The sequence below is a fragment of the Harpia harpyja genome, chromosome 2 (genome assembly GCF_026419915.1).
Source record: "Harpia harpyja isolate bHarHar1 chromosome 2, bHarHar1 primary haplotype, whole genome shotgun sequence".
Taxonomy (NCBI): Eukaryota; Metazoa; Chordata; class Aves; order Accipitriformes; family Accipitridae; genus Harpia; species Harpia harpyja.
Genome location: NC_068941.1, coordinates 59361884 through 59389027, shown reverse-complemented (window position 1 = coordinate 59389027; position 27144 = coordinate 59361884). Strand labels below are relative to the sequence as shown.

At 42.1% G+C, this 27144-nt stretch overlaps 1 protein-coding gene across 1 annotated transcript in view; it reads left to right on the top strand.

The window, feature by feature from the left end:
• Window positions 1-19457, top strand: part of KIT (KIT proto-oncogene, receptor tyrosine kinase) — a 59531-nt gene extending 40074 nt beyond the window's left edge. Inside the window, exons 9-21 of the mRNA XM_052780049.1 lie at window positions 509-702; window positions 1787-1893; window positions 1986-2112; window positions 2372-2476; window positions 2568-2678; window positions 4339-4489; window positions 6909-6997; window positions 7347-7474; window positions 10658-10780; window positions 14893-15004; window positions 15102-15201; window positions 15855-15960; window positions 17106-19457. Coding sequence (XP_052636009.1) covers window positions 509-702; window positions 1787-1893; window positions 1986-2112; window positions 2372-2476; window positions 2568-2678; window positions 4339-4489; window positions 6909-6997; window positions 7347-7474; window positions 10658-10780; window positions 14893-15004; window positions 15102-15201; window positions 15855-15960; window positions 17106-17231 — 1579 coding nt within the window. The 3' untranslated portion in view covers window positions 17232-19457. The remainder of the gene's footprint in view (window positions 1-508; window positions 703-1786; window positions 1894-1985; window positions 2113-2371; window positions 2477-2567; window positions 2679-4338; window positions 4490-6908; window positions 6998-7346; window positions 7475-10657; window positions 10781-14892; window positions 15005-15101; window positions 15202-15854; window positions 15961-17105) is intronic.
• Window positions 19458-27144: the final 7687 nt, after the last annotated feature.

Below are 27144 nucleotides of genomic sequence, written 5' to 3'. Positions count from 1 at the left end.
ATGATGTGACATATGAAGGAGAGGCAGCATCTTGAGAGAACAGAACTGGCTATTTTCTGGCTGCATATAAACTTGATGGTGTTGTATGTACATCATGGATTTTTTTTTGTGCTGTAATAAAGCGCTGCTTAGGGGAAGTTTTCAAGAGCAGGTAATAGACCACAACTGCTCAAAGCTGAAGTTGGAGATGTGGGTTGAATGGTACAAAACCCGTAGTGGACTGAGAGGCCCATAGGTATCTCTAGCCAAAAGCAAATGCAAAGACCTCATGGTGTCCAGCTGGGTCAGGGTTGGTGTATGTATTCATTTCACCCACTACACAGAAGACAATGAGACATCGTGAGCAGGCTAATTTTCGAGGATAAGATCTTCAGCTGAACCCCTTTGTAGAGCGGTGTTATTTAGTTATCTGATGGTCTGGCAGTGACTATCTGCCTCAGCAGCAGGACCTGTCATTCATTCCGGGTAGCAATCCATGGCAGGTAATTGTCAGTATTGTTTCTCCCAGGTGTTTTGATTCACCGACAATATCCCCCATGGATGTCAAAATCAGTTACACAAATTCATCAGTGCCGTCATTTGAACGAATCCTGGTTGAAAGCACCATTAACGCCAGCATGTTGAGGAGCACTGGCACCGTGTGCTGCGAGGCCTCCAGCAATGGTGACAGGAGCTCTGCTTTCTTCAACTTTGCTATTAAAGGTAACGGCGGGAGTGAATGAGACCGTAAAATGTGGGTGCTGTTCAGCTCTTTCTGTAAGAGGATTTTAAGTGGTTTACCTTTGCCATAAGAAAGTTTACGGTACTGTATAATGTATTGCGCTACATGTTCTGCCTGTCAAAGCATTGCTTCAATTTTTCACTGAATATTGTGGTATGGTCTTTTTACAGCTCCAGATCTGCAGTGCAGCAGGTAGCTAGTTTTTTTCTGTCTGTGCAGCACAGGGGCAAACCACCTACAGCATTACACTGGCTTTCCCTCTCTCCCTCCCTTTTCTTTTCCTGCTGTTGTCTGTTTTGACTATTTAGGCCATCACTTTTTTTTTCAAGGAAAGACTGCATTTTTTTTATTTTTTTACAATGTCTCAGGAAATATGCGGTCCCGAACTTGCCTAGAGCCTAAGGGCCCTGCTGTTGTAAAAGAAGTAACAACATACTGTAAAAGGGCTTACGAGTTTTATAGCAGTATTTGTGGGTTTGTGGGGGAAAAAAAAGCACTAGAGCATAGATGCCTCGAAATGTGTTTGTAAATCTGTGCCCTTCTTTGCAAAATCAAATGTTCTGCTGCTGCTTTTTTCTCTGTTACACCCAGATATAACACATAAACAAATAAGCCAGATTTGGGGCAGATGGGTTTTACTGGAATGGTATTCCTTTGCTTCTCGGCATAACCTCTACTTGTAAAGACTGTGCTGTAGAGATCATACTTGGGGGGGGGGAGGGGGGGGAAGAAAAGAAGTTAGGACTTCAGAAAAAGGCTTCTTTCTTTAACCTAACTTGACTGAGATCATGCAAACCCCTTGCATTAATTGATCTTGGCGTCACGCCTCCAGAATTGATGAAACTGAGACTCCCAAGGCAACAAACTGGATGGTTTCTTTGCCAGCTCTGTCCCCCACAGCTCATTCAGGAAAGCCATTCTCATGTACCTGGAGCACATCTGGGAAAGTCAAAACCCCAAACCGTGTTTCACAAGGAAGAACCAAGGAAAGGTTTTCACCTACATCTTTTTAAGATAGTTTTGCTTGTTCAGTATTTAAGCAGAATTTTCTTTGTTTCTTTCCAGAACAAATCCGTACCCATACCCTTTTCACCCCTTTACTAATTGCGTTTGGAGTCGCTGCAGGACTGTTGTGCATCATAGTCATGATCCTTGTGTACATACATTTGCAGGTAAAATCAGAAGCCCCTTTGCCAGAGTTAGGAAAGCCTGTGAGCTGCCTGTGGAGGCTTCGATAGTGACAGCCATTCCCTTTCTTTTCCAGAAACCCAAATACGAAGTTCAATGGAAAGTTGTTGAAGAAATAAATGGAAACAACTATGTTTACATAGATCCGACACAACTTCCTTATGATCACAAATGGGAATTTCCTAGAAACCGGTTGAGTTTTGGTTAGTTTAGATTTATTTAACTTCATCTGCAAGGTGAAACCTTCAGGTCTCAGATGAGACTTTGGTCAAACACAGCAGCGTTTTGTCAAAAACATGTTGTGCAATAATGCAAATAGTGATAATTGCTCATACTTACCTTGGGACAAAAAGCAAGCAGGCATATCTACAATAGCTTCCTTGATATCATAAAATAAAATGTTGAACTCTTCAGGAAGAAGTGCTCCAAGTCATTACAGACTATTTTGTTTTGCTTTACTAGGTAAAACCCTTGGTGCTGGAGCTTTTGGAAAAGTTGTTGAAGCCACTGCTTATGGTCTGTTTAAATCTGATGCTGCTATGACAGTAGCAGTAAAGATGTTGAAAAGTAAGTAAGTTGCTCTAATATACTGTACAATTTTTTCTTACTTCCTTCTGGTCGGTGTGTTACGTACTGAACATTGTGCTTTGCCTTGCAGCAAGTGCCCATTTAACAGAAAGAGAAGCCTTGATGTCGGAGCTTAAAGTGCTGAGTTACCTTGGAAACCACATTAATATCGTGAATCTGCTTGGAGCTTGCACTATTGGAGGTGGGGTTATCAATAGATTATTGATTATTTCTGTTCCTTTTGTATTGCCAGGAGGAACCTTGTGAAGAAGTATCCAGTGCTGCTAAATATAGAAATCTTAAATACATTTCTTGCTTACGCAGGTTGCAGATCATCATGAATATCATCTGTGAATTACTGAAACTAGATTTTAGGCTTATCCTAAAAGCAGTAAGGAGACCCCTGTAGCTGCAGCTAAACAGGAAGGTTGCAGTCGTTCTCTTTCATGTGAGCCATTGTGCACTTTCTTCTTGAGAGATGACAAAAAATGAGTTTTTTCCTCAACCACACTTTCTCACGAATGAGAAAAGATACATGAACTGGCTCCTTGTTGGTATCCAAGGTGAAGTCAACAGGCCTGTCTTGTATAGTCTTCCAGCCTTCTGTTTAAACTGTAAATGTATCTGTTAAGGCACCACTGAAGTTACAAATTCTAAACAGCAGAAAGTTGAGAAAAAGGATTTTCCAAATAAACTATTGCACAGCCCAAGTGTTTCACATTTAATATTAACTTAATAAGTTTGTTTTCATACATAGTAAAAGCTACAAAACAGCTGAAGCGTCAATGCAGAAAGATACAGACCTGTATTTTTAATTTATGTGCATTTTAATATGAAAGATGGTGTTGCTTCTTACACAAATATTTGCTCTTTAAGTTTTTGCTTCATTTTTCAAAGAAAAGGAGCTTGTAAAAATTCATAGTTTTAGACGGAGGCAAAACATTTCTGGCTTTCACATTTAATGATTTAAAAATAGGATGAAACAGTTTTGTTTAAGCAGTCAACAAAGTAGACTTACTGGCCTGAGTGCATGACTGTGTCACAGCTGAAAAAATGTGGCATCTGTAAGAAAATCCCACCACAAACACTGCTTTTGCTATTTCGAAAGCTATAATTTTTAACTGCAGAAAAATGGAAATAAACTAGTGAGGTTAGGAAATGGTGGTACAGAATAACCTTACAGATGAAATAACACGCAGTGCAATTATATATTCAAGGGCCATAGCTGGAGTCATTCACTCAGAAAACTTATATTTGATCTATAAACATCCGTGCTGGAGATGACTTGATTCTCCTTTCCGATTTCATTTTAATATTCTAAAGACCTTGTGCAATGTAGTTTTCTGTCGCAGCAGGCTGTTCTGTTTGAATGATTTTTCCTATTATACTGCAGAATATAACACTCTACATCATTTCCAAAACATTACTGAAGGAGTGTGAAGCTCTACTGTAAACAGAAGTGAATCAAAAGGATTAATGTTTGAAGCTTGAATTACTCTAACGTTTGGAACAAATAACTTCCTTCAGGAAGTGAGCAAAATCAAACAGAAGTGTCTGGCCAGAAACATTATCACGTAAAGAAAGAGAAAAAGACTTATTTGTTTAATTTTTGTACAATGCAATGCAATTGAGGCGGGGAAAATTAATTGGGAGTGACACAGCTTTAGCTGTACCGTAGTTGCTGATCTGTGAAAGGGAAGATGCTGGGTTACTTTTCTATAACTTTTCAAGTCTAGACAGTGATAGGCAGTATGATTTTTAATAGCCCAGCCTGTGTGCTTGGCTGAGTGCTATCTTTATGTAAGGTTTTCTGCTTTAAAAACAATACTCACCTGCTTTCTAAACCTCACATACAACTACAGGTCCCACTCTGGTGATTACAGAATATTGCTGCTATGGTGATCTTTTAAATTTTCTGAGACGGAAACGAGATTCATTTATTTGTCCAAAACATGAAGAACATGCAGAAACAGCAGTTTATGAGAACCTTTTGCATCAGGCAGAGCCTGCAGCGTAAGTATGACCTGCTGAAATGTACTTGTGTTTTTAGAAGATCGGGAAGGAGGAGATATCAAAGTTTACTAGGGATAAGCGATGTGGAGAAACCTTTCATGCAGCAGGCTTTGAAGATTCTTTGCTGTGCAAGGAAACAATTTAATTAAATAGACGATTTGTACAGTGGGTGGTTTATTCTAACAGAGCGCAATTGATTGTATACACTCTCTGTTTTACTTCTTTATCAAATTTCCTGTAGTTATTTCATGCAACTCCTTGGCTCCAATCTTTGTACGTATTTGTGTTTATCGTTCCTGTTAAACATTGGCAGTGCTCATTTAGCAGCTTGAATGACAATTCCCCCAGTGTTGGGGTGTTAATACTCTGAGCTCCTCTAAGTTCCTGCCTTCAGAAATGACTTCTTACAAAATCAGTCCAGCACCTTACAATATCACAGGCAAGCTGCCACTGATAGCTCGCTAAATTTTGTGATGACACGACCCATGTCACGATTCTGAGATGGCTCTTGTACTTAGGTTTTTTTCAGTTACTTCGTCTGTATATTTTTAACCGCTCTGTTTTAGATACCAGCCCAGAGCTCTTTCCAAGTACGTTTCCAAGCAGATTTCCTGCTCGCTCCTTCCCTTTGCGAAGTGAGGGAGACATAGCTTACCAAAATGTAGGGCCTGTTACAATACCTGCCCATTTTTATTAGTAGTCTGTTTATTGCCCCAGTGGGCCCATTACTTTGTGTTAGCAGACACAAAAGAACCAGGCAGGCCCTTAGGAGGTGGTAAAGTCGTATGTCCCAGCAGGACATAGTACTGGTGAAACTGTTTGTGCCGTGGTAATATACGGATAGCTGGTGATGCCCCAGAGAGGTTGGAACCACTGAGGTGATGAACACAAAGCTATGATTTGCCATCGGAGGTGTGCCCTCTTTTCAGTGAAGGAATCCCACTGTTTGAGCACATTTTGTAAATTGAGGTATTAATGGCGGAGTATTTACCAAATTCTCATATTGGTATTTAGTGTAAAGTTGCAGCTGCTAAATGTGTGTCATGGTTAAACCCCAGCCATCAACTAAGCACCCTGCAGCTGCTCCCTCACTTTCCCCCCACCCAGTGGGATGGGAGAGAGAATCGGGGAAAAAAACCCAACAAAACCTCATGGGTTGAAATAAAGTCAGTTTAATAGGGCAGAAAAGAAGAAAATAATAATTATAATAATAGTAATAAAAGTAATAATAGAATGACAGTAATAATAATAATAAAAGAATTGGAATATACAAAACAAGTGATGCACAATGCAATTACTTGCCACTTGCTGACTGATGCCCAGTTAGTTCCCGAGCAGCGATCCACCCCCCCTGGCCAACTCTCCCCAGTTTATGTACTGGGCATGATGTCACATGGTATGGAATACCCTGTTGGCCAGTTTGGGTCAGCTGTCCTGGCTGTGTCCCCTCCCAACTTCTTGTGCCCCTCCAGCCTTCTAGCTGGCTGGGCATGAGAAGCTGAAAAATCCTTGACTTAGTCTAAACATGACTTGGCAACAACTGAAAACGTCAGTGTGTTATCAACATTCTTCTCATACTGAACCCAAAACATAACACTATACCAGCTACTAGGAAGACAATTAACTCTGTCCCAGCTGAAACCAGGAGAATGCGTCAGATGTGTTTCTGGTGGTGACTAAAGCTATTGGTGATCTCATTACTCCTTTCCATGTTAGCTCTGTGGCTGTATTTGTTGTTCATAAGCTAAACAGATATTTTGGGTTAAGGAAGGGCTATGTATATGAGTTCTAATGGCAATGACATGAAAAATGCCAGAGTATATCCATCATTTCTAAAGGTGCCTAACTGTATATTTATAAACCATATAGTATGAAAATCTGTACATCTGAATTATATATAGCAATAAGAAAACTTAACCTTAAAAAATGTAGCAGATGCCTGTCCCAAGCCTTGGCTGATTCTTCGAAATACATACAAATCCCCTGTGGAACTTGTGAATCTCTGAATTTAACATTTGTTACCATTTGTCTTCTGCATTTCAATTGCCACTTGAGTTGCTGAAATATTCTGGTAGAAGTTGGCCTAAGCAGAAGAAGGAAGCACTAGCAGATCCTGTGAGACATCTGGATGTTAATTTATAGAGAGTGAAGTCCATATAAACAGTATATGTATGAACGGTTTTGTTTGCTCACCTGAGCCAAACTCCAAACTTTGAGATGTATCATCAGCTGTACTGACAAACCTCTCTTTCTGCACAGGCCTTTCCTCATCTTTTTTACACACCCATGAGTTTCCAATCTACTGATCATTTGTAAAGCGTTATATTCAGGAGGTTGGTGTAACCTTGGCTTTTTGTTTGGATGGCTTTTGAGATCTTTTTCATTAAACTATGTTTCATTTCATCTGCTGCCTGTACAGTGATGTTGCCAATGAGTACATGGACATGAAACCAGGAGTGTCATATGCAGTCCCACCAAAAGCTGAGAAAAAACGACCAGTGAAGTCTGGTGAGTACAGCGACAAGGAATTCTGTTTGCTGGTGGGAGTGCAGAGAGAGTGGCTTCATGGATTTTTTCAATTTTATCACACGTTTGTCTCATGGATGGGGACAATTAAAACTCATTACTTGATATGAGAAGGCTTGAGAAATAACAATATGCTAAATTACAGTGTCTTGTATTTCTCCACACTTAAATGGAGTATCAGGATTATTTTTTGCTTTTTGGTGATGGGCTATTTACGTGACTCTAGTCTGGTACTTACTCAGATCACTGTTTTGTTTAATGTTAAGATAGCTCTCTTTCTAAATGATTACACTTGCTCCACTCAAAGGCTGTTGTTGTTTGTATTGTGCAGGATCCTATACTGATCAGGATGTTACCCTTTCTATGTCGGAAGATGATGAACTTGCTCTAGATGTTGAAGATCTACTAAGCTTTTCTTACCAGGTGGCAAAGGGCATGAGCTTCCTTGCCTCCAAAAATGTAAGTTAAGAATTTTTCAGAGCTGGACAGAATCAGTAGATTTCTGATTTCCTTCAGCATCACTTTCAGTGTTTTAATGTGATCCACATGTTCTTTCTGTGTTCTTTTCAACAAGCACTGCAAACTCGTATGCTCCTTCTTGTACCTGAAGCTTTGGCTACTGTTGGAGTTCTGTACTGTGCTCATTGGCCAAAAGTGGTGTTTTATATCCCATAAAACAGAATGTAGGGTGCACAGTAGTCAGCGTGAAGCAGTGCTAGTGCAGAAACTAGTCATAGAAATGTCAAGAGAAGAGACAGAGGAGAGGAATTGCAGCGAAGTATGTTTGCTGCACCCCAAGGCTCCACTGTTTAATAATGTCATATGTTGGGAGACGGCAAGTGCAGTTGAACCCTGCCTAGCTTGGGTGGTGGCTCTTATGGGTTTGATCTCCAGCCATTCCTTTGTTTCCTGGAGCACACAGGTAGTTTTGTCAGAACTCCTGATGGCTTTGGAGGCAGTAAAACCCATAGAAACCCCAAGGAGTTATTTCTTCAGTCTTCTCTGGTGTATAGGAATTAAATGGAATTCAGGAAAGAACTGGAAACCCAACATGTGGACACCTTCAAAAACAATTAAATCTCGAGAGTTTAGGATATATTTTCTGTGGCACTGCTGGAGAGTTTACAAACTAAAGAACAGTATGAAGACTGCTGCAAATCTATCTATTTGCATGAGTTTTAAACAATGCTGCACTTGCTACTTCTCTCATGCAGAATACTGCCTTAAACAGGGGAGCTATCACATCGTGTGCTTTTTTTTTTAGCAATATGGCTTAATCCACAGGATATGTCTTGGTTTTTAATTTTCTGGAAAGATAAAATCAACCTAGAGACCCACAAAGAATCTTCGTTGGCTACCCTGACCATAATAGACATTTCTCTGCGTTTCATAGGAGAGGTATTGCATAACAGAAAGGGATCTATAAAGAGTAGAAGTCTTAAGCACAGTGTAATTATGATCTTCCTATGGTTGTTCTTCCATTTTATTTGAAAAATGCCATTTAACATGTAAACATTGTAATTAATATAGACACAGGATAGTACAGGTGCACCTTGGATAAAGCTCAAAACCAAACTTAGGCAATTTGAGAAAAATAAGGTAATCCTGGGATCCTGTGTTAGTAGTGGGAAATGTGGCTCTAATTCTGCTCCAAAGGAAGTCCACATTAAAACTTGCACTTGTTTTTTTTCCCCACTGTTCCTCCTTCCAAAGCCCTTAGTTTATTTTTCATCTAACAGCTTTAAAACAGGCCTGACAGGCAAACACATTATATTACAGATTGTAATGGTTTTCACCAGGCTCCTGCATCCTTCACGATTGAGGATATCCAGTGCTTAGCACACATATTCTTTATTTCTTCTTATATTCCTATAGAGTAGCCCCAGGATTCACTATGCATTGTTCCCAGTGACTGTTTTCTTTATAGCCTTTCCATTGATAAAAACAGACACGGTGGCATTGAGTACCAAAGGCAAAAATGAATGTAACACCACCTCACTGTGAGATTGGGAAGTAATGTGCAGTATCGCTTTGGCAGTGCAGAATTAACGGCTTTGTCACAGAGTTAAGTTGCACTGCACTAACACATTACTGTGCTTGGTCCCCTTTGGTCATTGTGTACATACATGCTTTTCGGTCCAACTAGTAAATGCAGAGTAGTGTGGACTGATGGATAAGATGCTTCACATTGCCTCATGCCCTTGGGGAGGGAGGGTCCACACAGACCAGCAGTGCAGAGTACCCAGCTGCTCTTCTGCAACTTGTGTATCAAGGCTCAGAAGCATAAAAGTGCCTCTGTGTAGGAGTCAGGATAGGAGTCTGTCCTGGGGGGATAATTCCCTTATTAAGCACACGGTGCCTTAATCACAAGACAGGACTTCCTCCAATGGACAAAGTCTTTATTCAATGCAAACTGCACTGATTCTGGAGGAACAAGGCAGAGACATGCTGAATGCTTGGCCGTTCCTTCACTTTACTGCTTCAGTACAGTAATTTTCATATGCAAAGTGAAGAATATGTTGGATTGGGAGGTGAAGGAGAGTCCTCTGAGACAGTAATTGTCATTAAAAATAGTTCCTCGTGTAAGCATGCAAAAGGGGCAGAGATTAAGTTGCTTATGCAACTTGCAGTTATCATTTCCTGAGTTTGATTTGCATAATGCTTGACATTTTATGTCATTTTTTGAAGGGAACTCATAAAGTTTTGTATTTCAAGGAAAAAAATGAAGAGAAAATTGAACTGTCTTCAGCTATTTTTTGGAAAGCTGTGGCCTGCATACTATATACCATCAGTAAAGTGGGAGCTTAATGCTCTCCTTTCCAGATGGAAAAAGAGATCATTTTGTTAGAGAACTACCTCCATTCTCTAACAAATGCACATGGGCTCCACAGTTGCATACAAAGAAAATGCAACCGCTGGGAAACTCGGGCACCCTTCTAGAGCTGCAGTTACAAAGACATACACACTTCTGAAGTGAAAACTGCAGTATAAGCTAGCTAGGTCACTAAATGCTCGACTATTCATTGAAAGATACTGGCACGTGAAAATTTCCATGATCTTCAAATACTTAGGCCTACTTATAAAACTCTCCTAGGTACTTAATAATTCAAGTCTTCCAGAGGAGTATTTTTGAAATAGGATTCAGTTTCCTGACTTCTGTGCTTTGAAGTTGTTACCATAATTTTCCCTATTTTCAGCTTTTCAACACTTTCCCCTCAACCACAATAGCTACTTCATAAAAGGTTGGAATTATTTTAGAAACAAACCACATTTTCTTCTTATGTGTCCTGTGTTAGGAAACAAGCCAGTGATTTTTTGATAAAAAGTCAGAGAAAAAATACATTAAACTTTAGCTGCAAACGTGAAACACTAGAAAATTCAAAGTGACTACAAGTGGTCTTTTCTAAAATAAATGCATAGACAAGCTTAACCGTGTGGATCAATGTCATGATAGCAAAGATACTACACCAGAATGTTTAATCATCTGAGTAAGCTTATCAACACGTGGCTTCATTATGACTTTCAGCTTGCCATAAAATGCATAATGCAGTAAGTTATATAGCTAAGTAAACATGTAACCAAGCAACAGCCTGTTCAGGATATTACAAAATAGCTTTGTCTGTTTGTCTGTTTGTTATTTAGTGCATTCATAGGGATCTGGCTGCAAGAAATATTCTTCTCACTCATGGTCGAATAACAAAAATCTGTGACTTTGGCCTGGCAAGAGATATAAGGAATGACTCAAATTATGTGGTCAAAGGAAACGTAAGTATATATGATATTTTATCCACCTGTTTTAAGTTAGGGGAATTCCTGTTGTCTTGACTTGGAAAGAAAAGTTTTTCTTAGTTAGGCAGAAACCTAGGTTTCCCAATTCTGATATATATGTGTGCTGGTCAGGAGCATTAGGAGGAGCGATTCCTGATGTAGATGTGTATGCTGATAAAAACCCTTGGTATATACATGTTGTTACACTGGAAAAAACGTGCTGGTATTGAATGTATGTTGTAGTGGAAGAGATGTTTTTGCTGCACCAATGTAACTCCCAGTCTTTCTGTTGTATCTGAACGTACTAAAAGTTACAGCTCTCTGAGTAATTGCAAGTTTTGCCATTGGAATATTCTGGTAGGCCTATCCTAAGTATAATTATTTTGAAACTTTTTCTCTGGGCATTGGTATATTTGTCCATTACTGAAATAGTTTATTTTAAAAATACATACATAATCAGGGGTTTGCATCCTGTTCTTTGCTATAAAGCATCACTCAGACAATGGAAAGTGGATTCTGAAGTGTAAATTTATTGATTGGGGCATAGTGGGAGGCAAAAAAGCCCTGGTTTTCTCTGATTCCATATACAGATTTTAACCTCGTATGTGTAACAAATACAGCCTTAACTTGCAGCTATAGTTCAAACCCTGTAACAGGGTTGGAACAAGACACTATATTTTGATGAGAGGAGTTTAAAACCTCCCATGTAGAAGAGTATCAATCACACTAGTACCTACTAGACCTCTGGAGGGGTACAAAGACACTTTGAAGTGATGCAGATTACCTTGGCAGCACTCGAAGTCCCCTTTAAAGTACTAGTACAGTAAAAGGAGCCCTACTACAAAAGAAAATCGAGCTTGTCTGTGGTTAAGCTGGAGAAGTGTGCCACGAAGTATAGGTATTTTGCATCTCAAACTGATTTGCGCTGCCTGGATTAGTGTTTTAAATCTGTGTCAGTAATGTGCAGCAAGCCACTGCCTTTGGAGTACACATACTTTCACTTGCACCATTTTTCAAAGGAGAGAAGATCATGTTCAACAAGGCAGCCCTCCTCCCCAGCCCAGCTGAGTGCTCCACGGTCAGGGGCTGGTTGTTAGTTAGGGACTTGACAATACATGAACTGAAGCTTGCCCATCCTGGCTTTGGGCAAACTTGGCTAAGAGAGAAAATCCCACACCTGATCATTTCTCACCAAAGTGGTTTGCCACGCTCAGTTAACCTCAGTCAGTCCGTGGCACCTCAGGTATCTGAGATATCTCTGCTGCTCTGCTGTCACCCAGCAGCCTCTGATGTCCCAGGTACCTACAGCATCCCTATTTTAGGCTATGGGAGAGATGGGATTATTGGTTGTCTTCAAAAACAATGTTGGTACCAGCCACTGGGTGCCTAGAAGTTGAGGTTAGGGAACAATAGGAGCTGAAACAATTCAGGAATGGCTGTCCTGGCAAGATATTGAGTGGCATTTAGTGTAAGAAAGCTGCTTTCAGGCTCAAGGTCAGGTTAGGAGCTGCTTGATCATTCAAGGCTCCTGGGAGTGGGAAGTGCAGACCAGCAGCTTAGGAGGGAAGTGGGCAGTAAGTAATTAAGTTTTACTTGTCTAGGCTACCCTTTAAGTTTCCTGAGTTGCCTGAGAATAGGATTTTATGTAGCCTGAAAGGGTCAGAGGAGGATAGGGTGCAGCTGCCTGGGGAGAGAGGAAGCAGTGGCTCCAGGAGGCGTTTAGTTGCATCTGGCCTGATCTTAAAGCAGATCAGGAGCGCTGGGGCATTGCTAGCCGTGGACGCTGCTGGGAGGCAGTGCTGCTGACAGCACCTGGGGGCTTGGCCAAGAAGAGTGCTGTCTGTGTGGTTCAGGAAATAAACAACTCTGGTTGCCTCTCTGGTGAGCCAGCCCATGGCAAATGCTGCCTTTCCTCCACCTCATTTCTTTCCCTTTCCATTTACCTCCTTTTCTGTTGGGTCTCCTTTCCTTAGAAGACATCAAAGGTCTTCTCTATAGTATGGTTGAAATATATCTTTGGCCACATCATTGCAAGACCACTTAAAAGGAAGAGGTCTGCTTTCCCCCACAGCAGGACAAATGCTTAGGACAGAAGCCCTTTCCTCTGCTCCAGTTAGCATTCTGAAGGGATGTCTGTCCCCACACAAACTTATGAAAAATCATAGTCATAGAATTGTTTAGGTTGGAAAAGACTTTTAATATCATCAAGTCCAACCGTTAACCTAACACTGCCAAGTCCACTGCTAAACCATGTGCCTAAGCACCACATCTACATGTCTTTTAAATACTTCCAGGGATGGTGACTCAACCACTTCCCTGGTGTCCCGGTTTCAGCTGGGATAGAGGTAATTGTCTTTCTAGTAGCTGGTATAGTGCTATGTTTTTCAGTTAGGTATGAGAAAAATGTTGATAACACACTGATGTTTTCAGTTGTTGCTAAGTCATGTTTAGACTAAGTCAAGGATTTTTCAGCTTCTCGTGCCCAGCCAGCAAGAAGACTGGAGGGGCACAAGAAGTCAGGAGGGGACACAGCCAGGACAGCTGACCCAAAGTGGCCAACAGGGTATTCCATACCATGGGACGTCACGTCCACTGGGGGAGTGGGGGCAGGGGGGATTGCCGCTTGGGGACTAACTGAGCGTCAGTCGGCGGGTGGTGAGCAATTGCATTGTGCATCATTGGTATATTCTAATACTTTTATTACTATTGTCATTTTACTAGTGTTATCATTATCATTATTAGTTTCTTCTTTTCTGTTCTATTAAACCGTTCTTACCTCAACCTGTGAGTTTTACTTCTTTTCCCGATTTTCTCCCCCATCCCACTGGGTGGGGGGGAAGTGAGTGAGTGGCTGCGTGGTGCTTAGTTGTTGACTGGGGTTTAACCACGACACCTGGGCAATCTGTTATAATGCTTGACAACCCTTTTGGTGAAGAAAGTTTTCCTAATGTCCAATCTAAACCTCCCCTGGCACAACCTCAGGCCGTTTCCTCTTGTCCTATCGCTTGTTACTTGGGAGAAGAGACTGACACCCACCTCGCTACAACCTCCTTTCAGGTAGTTGTAGGGAGCGATAAGGTCTCCCCTCAGCCTCCTCTTCTCCACACTAAACAACCCCAGTTCCCTCAGCCACTCCTCATAAGACTTGTGCTCCAGGCCCCTCACCAGCTCCGTTGCCATTCTTTGGACACACTCCAGCACCTCAATGTCTTTCCTGTAGTGAGGGGACAAAACTGAACACAGTATTCGAGGCGCAGCCTCACCACTGCCTAGTACAGGGGAACAATCGCTTCCCTGCTCCTGCTGGCCACACTATTTCTGATACAGGCCAGGATGCCGTTGGCCTTCTTGGCTATCTGGGCGCACTGCCGGCTCATATTCAGCCGACTGTTGACCAACACCCCCAGGTCCTTTTCCACCAGGCAGCTTTCCAGCCACTCTTCCCCAAGCCTGTAGTGTTGCATGGGGTTGTTGTGACAGAAGTGCAGGACCCAGCACTTGGCCTCATTGAACCTTGTACATTTGCCCTTAGCCCATCGATCCAGCCTGTCCAGATCCCTCTGTAGAGCGTTCCTTCCCTCAAGCAAATCAACACTCCCGCCCAAAATATGTATGTCAATATGTATTTCTTTCCTGTGAATTTTCTTTTTTTTTTCTGGTACACTGAGAAGCTAAAGCAGATGTCTTAACTGTTGATTAAAGCATTGAACCATCTTGACTATGTGAATCTCATCCGTGTGCCTATGGTAGCAAGTCCACGGAAGTAGACTTGCATGTTTATGTAAGGAACCATACCATGGTCATATATATTATTTTGCTCTGATTTCCTGCCATCCCTCATAAACAAGACAGAAGGAATCACACAGTATACAGAAGATCAGAGTGCAAGGCACTGCACGAGTTTGGTAGACCCACAGAAAGATGGATCAGTAACCATGCAGCACTTGGAGACTCTAAAATGCTGAGATTTCCATTTTTGGATGGATACTTCTATTTCTTGTTTTAACAAATATTTAAAGCACATAAGAAGTAGAAAAGGTTAATTTTATCTTGTAAATTTTGTATGCCTTATGTCCATTGTCGTAATTTATTCCCTTTTCCCTGGAAAGGCTCGTCTTCCTGTGAAGTGGATGGCACCTGAAAGTATTTTCAATTGTGTCTACACCTTTGAGAGTGATGTCTGGTCTTATGGGATACTGCTTTGGGAGCTCTTTTCTTTAGGTAAGCTCCTTCAAGATCTGTACTTCAGAGGATTTCTGTTTCATCTTGGTTTTACTGCAGATGCAGAAATCATGTTGCTCGCATGCTTTTTCAACAGGAAGCAGCCCATATCCAGGGATGCCCGTGGACTCCAAGTTCTATAAAATGATCAAGGAGGGATACAGGATGTTCAGCCCTGAGTGTGCACCGCCTGAAATGTAAGCGAGCAACTAGCACCTCTAGTCACCAAACACCAGCAATGATGCAAAGGAAGGGAAGCTTCCATTCTTGCATTAGGGCTTATTGCACTGCCCCATTGTCTTTTTTTTAAGTTCTTTTCATGTTTTAAATAATTCATATACTCTAACTAGCAGAATACAATGCCTGTGTTGTTACAAGCAATGAAATACACTCATGCCTTGTACCATCTGATCACTTTGTCGTGGCATCTGCTCCATATCAATAAATTATTGACGGATCACAGAACATAATTAAACATTTTTAATTCAGATAGAGCAGTCAGTGAGATGTATCACCAGACTGTACAGCATCTGCATTTGTGCTGTACTTCCTGACAGCAAGAGGGCTGGCTACTGATCTTCATTATGAGCCATCCCTAATTCACTGTTTTGTGAAGGGATTGGCACTTAGCAAGCTGTCAAAGAAAACTATGTCCAGAGACTCCTATTAGTATTGAGTCCTTTGTTGTCACAAGCACAGGTCTTAGCAGTACTATTTCTATTCTTAAAAGTCATTTAAAGAAGGTAAACTGTGGAACTGGGTCACACTTTTCTTTCAAATAATAATGGAGGCAAGATAAGAGCTTTAAGGATTTCCTCGTGAGCGGTACTTAATTTCAGTATCTTTGCAGGTATGACATAATGAAGAGTTGCTGGGATGCTGATCCTTTACAGAGACCCACATTTAAACAAATAGTACAGCTGATAGAACAGCAGCTTTCAGATAATGCCCCTCGGGTAAGTTACAGATCATCAGTTTTTTGGAGTCAATGCTGTTTCAAGCAAGACGTTAGACTAGAGCTGTGAGGAGCAAAGAGCCCGGGCGCCTCATTATTTTTCCAGTATTATTTATGTAGCTTTGCACTATCAGTTTGGGTGGTAGGAATGATGTCTGGGCCTCTCACTTCTTGGTTGTGCCATTAGACAGTAGCTGTCTAAGCCCATACCCAAAACATACCAGCTGGAGAAGATTCTTTGCATGATTGATGTTTCTTACTCAACCTGACACTATAATTCTGATGTTACAAAATGCAATGGTACTGCATAAATTCATCTTATATTAAACTATGAAATATTTTATTAATCTGGGAAACATCTCAGAAGTGAAGTATATTTAGCTTTTATTAGAAAAGCTTTCTGGACGAAGAGGTTGAGCTTTCGGTGCTCTTCTGCCTCTTCTCACTTGCTTCCCCTAGCTCTATTTATATAACCTTGGAGGTATGTCGTGACAAACTGTATTCACTGCTCTTTCGACCATTCCCTAGCAAAAGCTTTTTCTGAGAGGGTAACTGGACAAAACAGTCCAAAGAAAAATTGGAGGCACATCAGAAACTTGGGTTTTCTCTCACAATAACATTGTGTGTTACTGAGGTTTAAAAAAGTAAGTTTAAAACCTGGTTTAAAAACAAAGCTTCCATTTACCTTCTGGATGCCTTGTTTGGGCACAGAGTACATGGCTTCCTGACAATTTTAGAAAAGAGGAAACCGAAAGCTGCTGGTGTTCGATTGCATCCTGTAGCGTGTTTTTGGCAGGTGGAGGAATTACTAAAACAAAAGCAAGAATGTGAAGGAAGTATTAGTGAGGTTTCTGGGGGAGTTTAGTAATAACCTGATCTGCATTTTTTCAAGCTCACTTGAAATTTGGTATGCAGTTGGAAGCTGTGGTGTTAATAACTGTGATTGAGGTTCTTGATTCTTTAAAAGAGCAGTTAAGCTCAAGACCTTTTGAAACTCTCCTTACATTTGCAAAGAAACACCTGAGCTGGAACCCTTCCATGGCGGTGTGTAGTACCAGTGGGAAAAGGCTATGAAAGGAGAGTTCTCCAAGTATGTGCAAAGGGAGTGGTCTGCAGAGTATTGACACCGGTCTTTGGCTTCTTCAGGTTTATGCAAACTTCTCAACTCCACCTTCCAGTCAAGGAAATGCTCCAGATCACTCGGTGAGGATTAACTCGGTGGGTAGCAGTGCTTCATCTACTCAGCCTCTCCTGGTACGCGAAGATGTTTGAGTGGCGTCTGGAAGAAGAGGAGGCCAGATGTATTAGCTGTTTGTATTGTGCAGGGGGTGAGAGATGGACGACTTCAATAATTTCTCTTACTTTTACTCACTACTAGCACTGTGTAGCTGAAACGTTGTTGTAATACTGTCCTTCACCACACACTGTTACACATAAACTTAATCTGCTGAGCACGGTTACAGGCATCATTGCAATGTTAACTGAAGCTGTATATATTTTGCTATATTGTGTGTATTTGCAGTAGAGCGCCAGATCTGAAGAAAAAAAAAAAAACGACCAACAAAAGAAATCCTGAGCCAGGGTGTGGAACAAGATGACTGCAGATCAAACCAAATCTGCAGTGATCCTTCTGTGGATCTGTGCCTGGAAGGTGTACAGTCATTTTCTGGTTAATCTTGTTTTGCTGAAATTAAGAAATAAACAAATATGAAGCTAATGGCTTTGCAAACCCCTTTCCATGTCCAGCCAAGCCTGAGAAGCTTTCCCAGGTAGGTATCGTAGGTTGGAGGCCAGCGAGGGTGCTGGATGTACCTGGGCGAGAGAGGTGAAGGGACTGAGACCTTTCCAAAGTTGGTCTGCACAGCAGCAAACCCTCCTGGGAGCCCTGGGGTTTGAACCAGAGGAGGGAAGAAGAGTGCAAATCTTCATCTTTATTTCCCACCCATGCTGTCAGCCTTGCAGATGGGTCACAAGGTTTCTGTGGGTGTATGCACTACTTCCCACTGGCCCCTTGCCCGCCAGGGACGGAGCTGCCCATTACTGGGTCTCACCCCACCATGGAGCCTGAACCGCTCCCACCCCCCCCCACCTTGGGAACCCAAGGGCTTCAATGCTTGTTTTGCTAATAGTTATGTCCAAAAGTGTTCACCAAAGATAGGTGGACCCTGCCAAGTTAGTCAAAATAGAGGAGGAGGGCTGCTTCCAGTAAACTGTGTGTCTGGAGGAGAGGCCGTTTAACGAGTCATCTTATCTAGGCAAGAGCAGAGGCAAAAAATTCTCTCCTGGGGGCCCTTTCTTTATCTTGTCCTACCCAGGTGAATCTTTCCCACAGGCAGGCTTGGATAGTGCTAACTGGAAAGGGTTACTTTCCCCCCACCCTGAGTCTTTTCATCTTTCTGTAGTAGTCCAGAGATCATAATGAAGAAGAGCCTAACTGGGAAGTGCTGAATTTACACATGGGATAAAAGAAAGAATCCCTTTGGTCTTGCTTGACAAACGTGAGGCTTTGGGGTCAGTATCTGTTGAGCCTAGGGTTGTGCTCAAGTATCTTCTAACCCCTTCCCATAGGAAACACTGCTAGTTCTTTTCTTCCTTTGTTTCTGTCCCCTAGAAATTAATAAAGGCATTGAGAGAAGCATTTGTCAGAGGCAGAGTACTAGTTGAGTACCTATTTATTTACAATGCACTTAAGCACTCTGTAACTTATACTATACCAGGATTTTGGTTGAGTTTACATGCAATTTAAATGTGTAACTAACTGCCCAAATGCAAGGTAATTGTAAATACACACACTGGTAGTATATTTTGAGTTATGTTGAATACCATGCTCCTTCTATGACTGTGCATTTGGTTTAATGTTACAGGAATCTGTCTGTCAGAGTTAAGTAAAAAATTAGCCATTTGCACTGAACTTCCTTAGGCTGTTGCACCTTTCCAAAGTTAGCCAGTTGTTTGGAGGCACTCTTATGCATACTTGTTGTTGAGCATTTTCAGTTTAATGCTATAAAAGCTCTTATGTAACGTGTTGGCTTTCAGAGCAACTGTAGACAAACTAGTTGTTATAATTATAGATGTCTCGGTACTTAATGGACACTTAGCTGAAAGAGGTTTGGGTTTTTTCGTTCTTGAAATTTATATTTTTATAATTTGGGGATTTTTGAAACTTATTTTGCAATGGCTTGGTGTTTTGAATAGGTTCATGCATTGTTTTTGTAAATATGGAAATGTAGCAATAATGTCCTTTTGACTATTCTCAGTCCTTGAGTCTCAAAAATATTTTTTTATATATATATATATATATGCAAAAACTATATGTATAAATATGTAAGTGTTTGAAAGTTTATGAAACACTTATGGATATGTTGCTCGGTTGTAGAATTGCAGTTCAGAAAAGTTCAAATAAATCTGTAAATATGTATTCAAATACTACTGATGTGTACTATGTTAAGATGGAATATTTTCATGTAAGTCTTAATAAATTCTTGGGTTGAAGCAAAATCTCAGTGTCTGGCCACACAGAGGTCAAGTTTGGCATTCTGAAACATTTTTGCAAATGTATGCCAGAAAACCTTAATGTTTATTTGTTATGAAAGTTCTTTACCTATGAATAGACGGGACAAATACTTGAAAACTGGGATGCAGCTTCATTCTGGAAAAAACTGCAACTAGAAGATTCATCCTGTAGACTCTTGATGCAGTCTGTATGTCATGAATAGTATTTAAAATTGAACAAAAATATCTCAGTGTTACTGAGGGTACGTCCCCTCCTGCATGCTGGCACTAGGGCTTGTGCTGGGCTGGCTGAATGCAGCACTGCAGGGGAGGCAGCGTGAGATACCTAGCGCTGCTTTGGTTGGTGAGGTCATAAAGAGAAAACGTAATGCTTCCCTAGCTGAGCAGATACCCCTCATCTTAGTGGGAGACCCTCTGCTTTAATTACTCCAGGTTTGAAATCTGTGACTCACCTGCTCACGTTTTCCTCTGCTGCATAAGGCTTTGCATCAGCATGGTTGGTGCATGGTTTGATAGTAGGTGCAGAGCATATAAGCAAAAGTTTCTAGAATTATCCTACCAAAACCCCCTACTAACTCATATGAGAGACAGACGTCGACTGTTTTGGTCCTTAAGCATTTCTGTTCTGTCAACAGACATCCCTGAAGAGCTCCCCTCCTTCAGAGGTTCCTTTTTAAAACAGCTTCCTTTTTTTTTTTTTCTTTTTTGCTTCCACCCAGGTCTTGGCTCTGTTTGTTAAAACTAATTAAGGAAATTAAAAACTAATTTTGTCAGGAGCCAGGAGGTGCAAGTTTTGCCACAATTAGCACTGTTACCGTTTTCTAATAATGCTTCAGAAGATACTGAGTTTGTGGCTGATTTTGGACCATTTTTTCTCCTGTCTTGTCCACCCCACCATTCAAGCAAAGTAGACTTCATACTGAGGCATTCCAGTATCTGAACTGGTACAAATAATTCGTGGATTCTCATTTAGCATAGCCAAAGGAGCTATTTTATATATTTATTCAGTTAGCACATCATTGATTTTATTTTCCTGAAATGTTTCCCCTTCTGAAGCAACCTAGAATACAGCATCTCTGCTTTCTGAAAAAAGCAGAGCTTTCTCCTATTTTCTTCTTACAAGGCCTGCAGGGATTACCGCCTCCGTTCCTGTTCATGGTCATACGGACCATTTCCCCCTGAATTATTTTTGTGTGCCGGTTCTAAACAACAGCTTACATGGAAAAGCACATCAGGAAGGCATTTAATATGTATTTTAGCTGTCCTTCAAAGCATTATTGTACCCAGATATAAAGTGAAACCAGCACCATGATACCAGCATGGAGCCTCAGGACCATGGACCATCATGGACTCAAATATCTGAAGGGAGGGAACAAAGAGGACAGAGCCAGGTTCTTTTCAGTGGTGCCCAGTGACAGGACCAGAGCCAATGGGCACAAATTGAAACACAGGAGGTTCCATCTGAATATCAGAAAATTATTTTATTTTTTTTACTGTGAGGGTGACCGAGCACTGGCACAGGTTGCCCAGGGAGGTTGTGGAGTCTCCATCCTTAGAGATATTCAAAAGCCATCTGGAGACAGTCCCGGGAACCGGCTCTAGGTGGCCCTGCTTGAGCAGGGGGGTTGGACCAGATGACCTCCAGAGGTGCCTTCCAACCTCAACCATTCTGTGATTCTGCAATCAGTTATGGCACTTTGGAGAACCTCAGCTGTAGCATTCACTTGGCCAGAAGTAGAAAAGAAAAATCCCACCCTTGTACTGAATGCTATAGAATGATTCTTCCTCCATTCTCTTTACGAGCCAGAGAAGAAAATACTTGTAGGCTCTGTGAGAGAGAAGAAGAAAGATCGTGGAAACACAACAGTATACATAGAGTTAGTAACCTGTATTTTATGCGTCACCACCACCAGATTTTTTTGTTTCTGGTTCTCCTTCACATCTGTGTACTGTATGGGTCTTTGGGGAAGTTGTCTGTAAATGGAGACACAATGTGCCTGGCCACATCACCAGGGAATGACCAGTCATACCCCAGGCTGAAATGTTCACAGCGATCGCTGAAGAGGTTGGACAATAGCATCCTTAATTCTACTGTGTTGTAGGCTGAAACTGAGAGAGTGAAACGTTTCCCTCTTCCTGTATGTGGATTAGGAAACTTCCTACTTGTCCTGTGGGGAGGTCTGAGTCTCAACAGAAGACAAGGAGCAGTTGCATAGACCTTTTAGCCCCTGGTTTAGAACTGAAGCTATAACAAAAATATGAAAACCTACTCTGCAGTTCTTGTGGTTTCCAGAAACTTCTGTAACTATGAATAATGGTTACAGATGACCTTCAATTGCCATGTTTCCTGAGCACTAATTTCTTAAAAGATTACTCCGTAACTAATAAGTTTATGTCCAAAAATTGCTCTGAGGCTATGTTTTCTGAAAGATTGTCCATATTTCATAAATTGATTATCAGTCACTCTTTTTGGTAATAACTATTATCTGTCAGCTGCCAACCAGGCAGCAGAGGTTATTTACTAGCAGCAATAGCTCTAGTGACTTGATTTTTCTGTTTGTGGCCTGGAAATCATTTTAGCTAAGTTGTGACAGGCAGTAGAAACCAGCTGACCCCAAAGGGCGTGTTGGGCTTTGAGACTGCACTCCTCAATAGGCAATGTCAGCAGCATCCGATCAGGGGTTCACGTGGCATGTTTAACGCTATCCAACCATCAGGTCGCCGCTCGGGAAGGCGCAGTGTGTAGCTTCCCCTATAGATCAATACACATCAGTGTGTAGTGCAAGTTACCCCAGTATTTTCTCTAGCTGCAGAAAGTGCAAAATAATTTTTGACTTCCCCCAAATATGTACATTTTGAGAATTATCAGCACCAGTGGTTGGTTGCACTTCTGTGAATTACACTGCACGTGCTTTTGGCTGGTCTAAATATCGTTACCAGGCAGGGGGCCTTGCTCTTAATACGTGGTTGTGGGGGTTTTGGTGTGGTCATCAGAAAAGAAGTTGGCTTAGTGGCACATCTGAGCACTCAGTTTTGGTGACTGAAATAACAAGTGACATTTGACTTGCCTGCTCAAGGTGGGAGGAGGGCTGCTGAGCAGGGCAGCAGACCTGGGTCTAGCTGCCTGGTGGGCTGGGGATGAAAGGAGTGAAAGACATGCCTCCAGCCTATTCAGAACATTAAAAGAAAATTTAAAAAGGGCAATAGCAACCTCCTAAATGCTGTTTTTGGCATTTCCTCTTCTGAGTTAAAATAGCAAAACAATTCAAACTCATTTATGAGATGAAAACATTTTTGTATTTTCCCCTTCAGTCATTTTTCATTCAAAAGCTGTTTGCATTTTTCTTCTTTTGATAGGACCAAACATTAGCTAGTCATGTGGTCCCAGAAATTAGTATTATTTGGAAATTTCCAGAGTTCTTGTGCAACCTGTTTTGGGTTTCAACTTACTCTGGTAGACAGGGTGTCTCTGGACCTAAGCACCAAAGGAAAGACTTCTCCTGGACTAGAAACAACAGGTCAAAAATGACAGTTGCTCCACCAAAAGCAGTAAGTAGTTGCACAGGGCCTTGCCTGCCTGAGGATAGCCTTGAGTTGCTGCACTGGTAAGAGCAGCAGAAGCACGATGTGACTCTTGTGCTGGGTACCAGCATGTGGCTGAGCCCGGCAGCAGCGGAGGAAGAAATGTTGGCTTTAGCCCTTTGTAACTCAGGCCTTCAAAGGTGTCCTCACTCATCCCAGTGTTTGCAAGTGGCTTCATTCTGAGGGAGGGGAGGAAACTTACTGGTGTAATACATTTTAGGTATTCCATCTGAGAGAACTAACACTAAAAGAGGGGAAAAAATTAAGCATGTTTTAGAATACCTTCTGTCCTGATTTTAGCTGGGATAGAGTTAATTTTCTTTCTAGTAGCTGGTACAGTGTTATGCTTTGAATTCAGTATGAGAAGAATTTTGGTAACACACTGATGTTTTCAGTTGTTGCTAAGTCATGTTTAGACTAAGTCAAGGATTTTTCAGCTTCTCATGCCCAGCCAGCAAGAAGGCTGGAGGGGCACAAGAAGCTGGGAGGGGACGCAGCCAGGACAGCTGACCCAAACTGGCCAAAGGGATATTCCATACCACGCAACGTCATGCCCAGTACATAAACTGGGGGGAGTTGGCCTGGGGTGGATCGCTGCTCGGGAACTAACTGGGCATCAGTCGGCGAGTGGAGAGCAATTGCATTGTGCGTCACTTGTTTTGTATACTCCAATCCTTTTTTTATTATTGTAATTTTATTATTATTATTGTCAGTTTATTATTATTACTCTTATCATTATTAATTTCTTCCTTTCTGTCCTATTAAACTGTTCTTATCTCAACCCAGGAGTTTTACCTTTTTCCTTCCAATTCTCTGCCCCATCCCACTGGGTGGGGGGGGAAGTGAGTGAGCGGCTGCGTGATGCTTAGTTGCTGGCTGGGGTTAAACCATGACACCTTCGCTTTTAATAATAGAAATAAATGTTTGTAGAGCATGTTTGTCAGCATCCTTTGAACTGCTGTGATGAGACTAATTAAGTAGGATAAAATCAAATCACTTCACTACAATTAGTTATATAACTCATTTTGGAAGTTTTATTCTTTTCTTTTAGAGCTTCTGGCATTTGGGGGCATGAAGAAAGTATACAAATATGAGCAGTACCTGCAAAAATACCCCAAGGAAATTAATAGAATCCCAGGATTATAATTGCTTTTCAGAAGCTCATGGTTAAGCCACTGGGGATTTCAGAGGTCTGGGGCATTACTGGGGAGTGCCTGAGCCTGGCGATGGGGCAGAAATATAGCCCCGGGGTTACAGGGAGGTAGCTCCAGCAGCAGCCCAGTGGGATGGGGGAGAGAATCGGAAGGGTAAAAGTGAGAAAACTCGTGGGTTGAGATAAAAGTCAGTTTAATAGATAAAGCAAAAGCCACTCACGCAAGCAAAGCAAAACAAGGAATTCATTCACCACTTCCCATTGGCAGGCAGGTGTTCAGCCATCTCCAGGAAAGCAGGGCTCCAGCAGGCATAATGGTTACTTGGGAAGACAAACACCATCACTCTGAACATCGCCCCTTCCTTCTTCTTCCCCCAGCTTTATACGCTGAGCATGACATCATATGGTCTGAGAGATCCCTTTGGTCAGTTGGGGTCAGCTGTCCCAGCTGTGTCCCCTCCCAAATTCTTCTGCCCCCCCAGCCTACACGCTGGTGGGGTGGTGGGAGAAGGAGAAAAGACCTGGGCTCTGTGTAAGCACTGCTCAGCAGTAACGAAAACATCCCTGTGTTATCAACACTGTTTCCAGCACAAATCCCAAGCGTAGCCCCATACTAGCTACTATGAAGAAAATTAACTCTGTCCCAGCCAAAACCAGCACAGCAACTTAAGTGGAAAAACAAAACAAACCAATATTTTTGTCATAAAAATATTTTTGCAAGATCCCTCCAGCAACTGCACATCGCACTGCACTGCCTGCACTCTGCTGCACGGCCCCTGCAGGGATGCCTCAGCAGGATCCAGGGTGACAGGAGTACTGGGATCCCAGCACAGGGACGAGCATCCCCGGCCCTGGGCTCACCAGCCAGCTTTTCTCTGGGGCCACATATGGCACTTCAAGGGTCAAGGAGAACATCTGCACTATATCCCGCCGGCCCCTTGCAGAGAAGCCACCAGCACTTGACAGGGGACGGGAATTTCTCTAGGAGTGGTAGGAGTTAACCCAGAGGATTTGCCTCCCAGGTGGCCTCTGTTACTCTGCCAGTTCATCCCAGCAGGAAGCATATTACCTGCTTCCTTAACAGCCTCTGTCCCAAAATGCTGGGAAGAAAAAAAATATTTTATGATCTTTAATGCTTCTTTGCTTTCTTAATTTTTTTTTTATCGCTCCTTAATACAGTTGCCTCACCAACCTCAGCTTTTGCTGCATTTAGTATTTTTGATTTTTCTATGACGGCCTATCAGTACAACGTTGGGGAAGATCCTCTTTTTAGGCAAACTGCTCAAGGCCTCTCCCCAGCAGCGGGGGGACTCCAGCTCCCTACCTTGGGCTCTGTGTGTGTGTGTGTATTTGTTAGCGCAGGGCAGCTGCAGAACGCACTGTCCTGCAGGCAAACGCTGCTGAGGCAGGCGGCGCAGTTTGACACAAGCCCCTCTGGCCTCCTCTTTAAATGGCTTTAGGAACAAATCTCCTTTTAATCATCTTCGTCAGCTATTGTTGCAATTACGTTGCCCAGGCCGTGTGATGGTCATGTGTGCCGATCACCACCCTGGCACTTTTCTGATCACAAGTAATAAATAGATGGATCTACTTCCTTGGGACCAGACCATCGCTGTCGGCTCTGCGTTTAAAACATCAGTTCCTGAAGGGAAGGCGGGGGGAGGGAGGGGGGACGCTGAAGGAGAACCACGTTTTGTCACATTTGTCAAAGCAGAAAATTATTTAGGACTAAATACATCACACCTGCTTTCTCACACATTAGCCTTAGGTCAGGGAGAGAAAAATGAGGGTCCTGATAGAAGGTCAAAGTATTTTGCATTGTACAGTGCAGGGCTGTTAGTAATTTAATTATAAATGATGAAGAAAATGACTGTTAACCAGTTGGAAGGTAAGAATTTCAATCCCCTCATTTACCATCTAGTATCTGGACAGTCCAAAGAGCCGTTTCTATTACATGAGAAATATCTTCAGAAATAACACCACAGTATCGCCAAGGATATTTTCTGGCCTGGCGCCTGCAAGTCTTGTAGCGCAACACGCGGCCGGTGTCACCAGCCCAGAGAGCGCGTGCGGATTCGTCATCTTTTCAAGATTTCTTCTTCTGATACCAAAAGCCTCTTTGGAGCAGAGCCTAATTTTTCACCGGAGCACACAGATGTGCACAAATTAGGACTGTGGATGAGTATCAGCACACCTTGCTTGCCCACCCAAGCCTTCTCCTTCCAATGGCAGAATAGATATGAAAAGGTTGCAGTTTTACATTTGTGTGCGGCCAGTGTGAAAGCAAAGAAGATGGCACAGAAAACCGTGGACCCCACTTGCGCTGCGCTGTGAGATCGTTACAGTCATATGACGAGCTATCTAGATTGTTTGGCACCCAAATTGTGATCTGTGGTTAAGTACAAGCCTAACCACAGTGATACCTGCAAATATGGTTAAAGCTGATCTACAACATATCAGCTGGAGAAGGAAACGTCTCTGATCCTTTGCACAAGGAACTTGAACAAAAACTGTTTTGTTTCTCCTCCATGACAAAAAAACAGCCTCTGGGGCTCAGTGGAAGTTTTAGAAAACAGGCAAAAAAACAGTTTTCCTACACTGAAGCATTACTATTCTCTGGCATGGCTATTTCTCCAGTTACAACTAGTAAAAAGCTCGACTCTCAGGTAGATGGTTATTTTAAATTAAAAAGAGTAACTTTTCTGGTGGCAGATTAAACTTGAATTACACACTGGCACACATTTGTCTAGGCTCAAATTCATATCAAAATACGAAATCGTGCAGTGCATCAAGAAGTGGGAAGAAGAGTGTGACAACCCAACAAAGACCCAAAACATGGGGAGATCCAGCCTTAAAGCTTATTGTCTGTATAGGCAGGTTACAGTGATCACGGAAAGGGGAGAAAACTCAGAGGGAAGGGAAAAGGCTTTCTCAGCA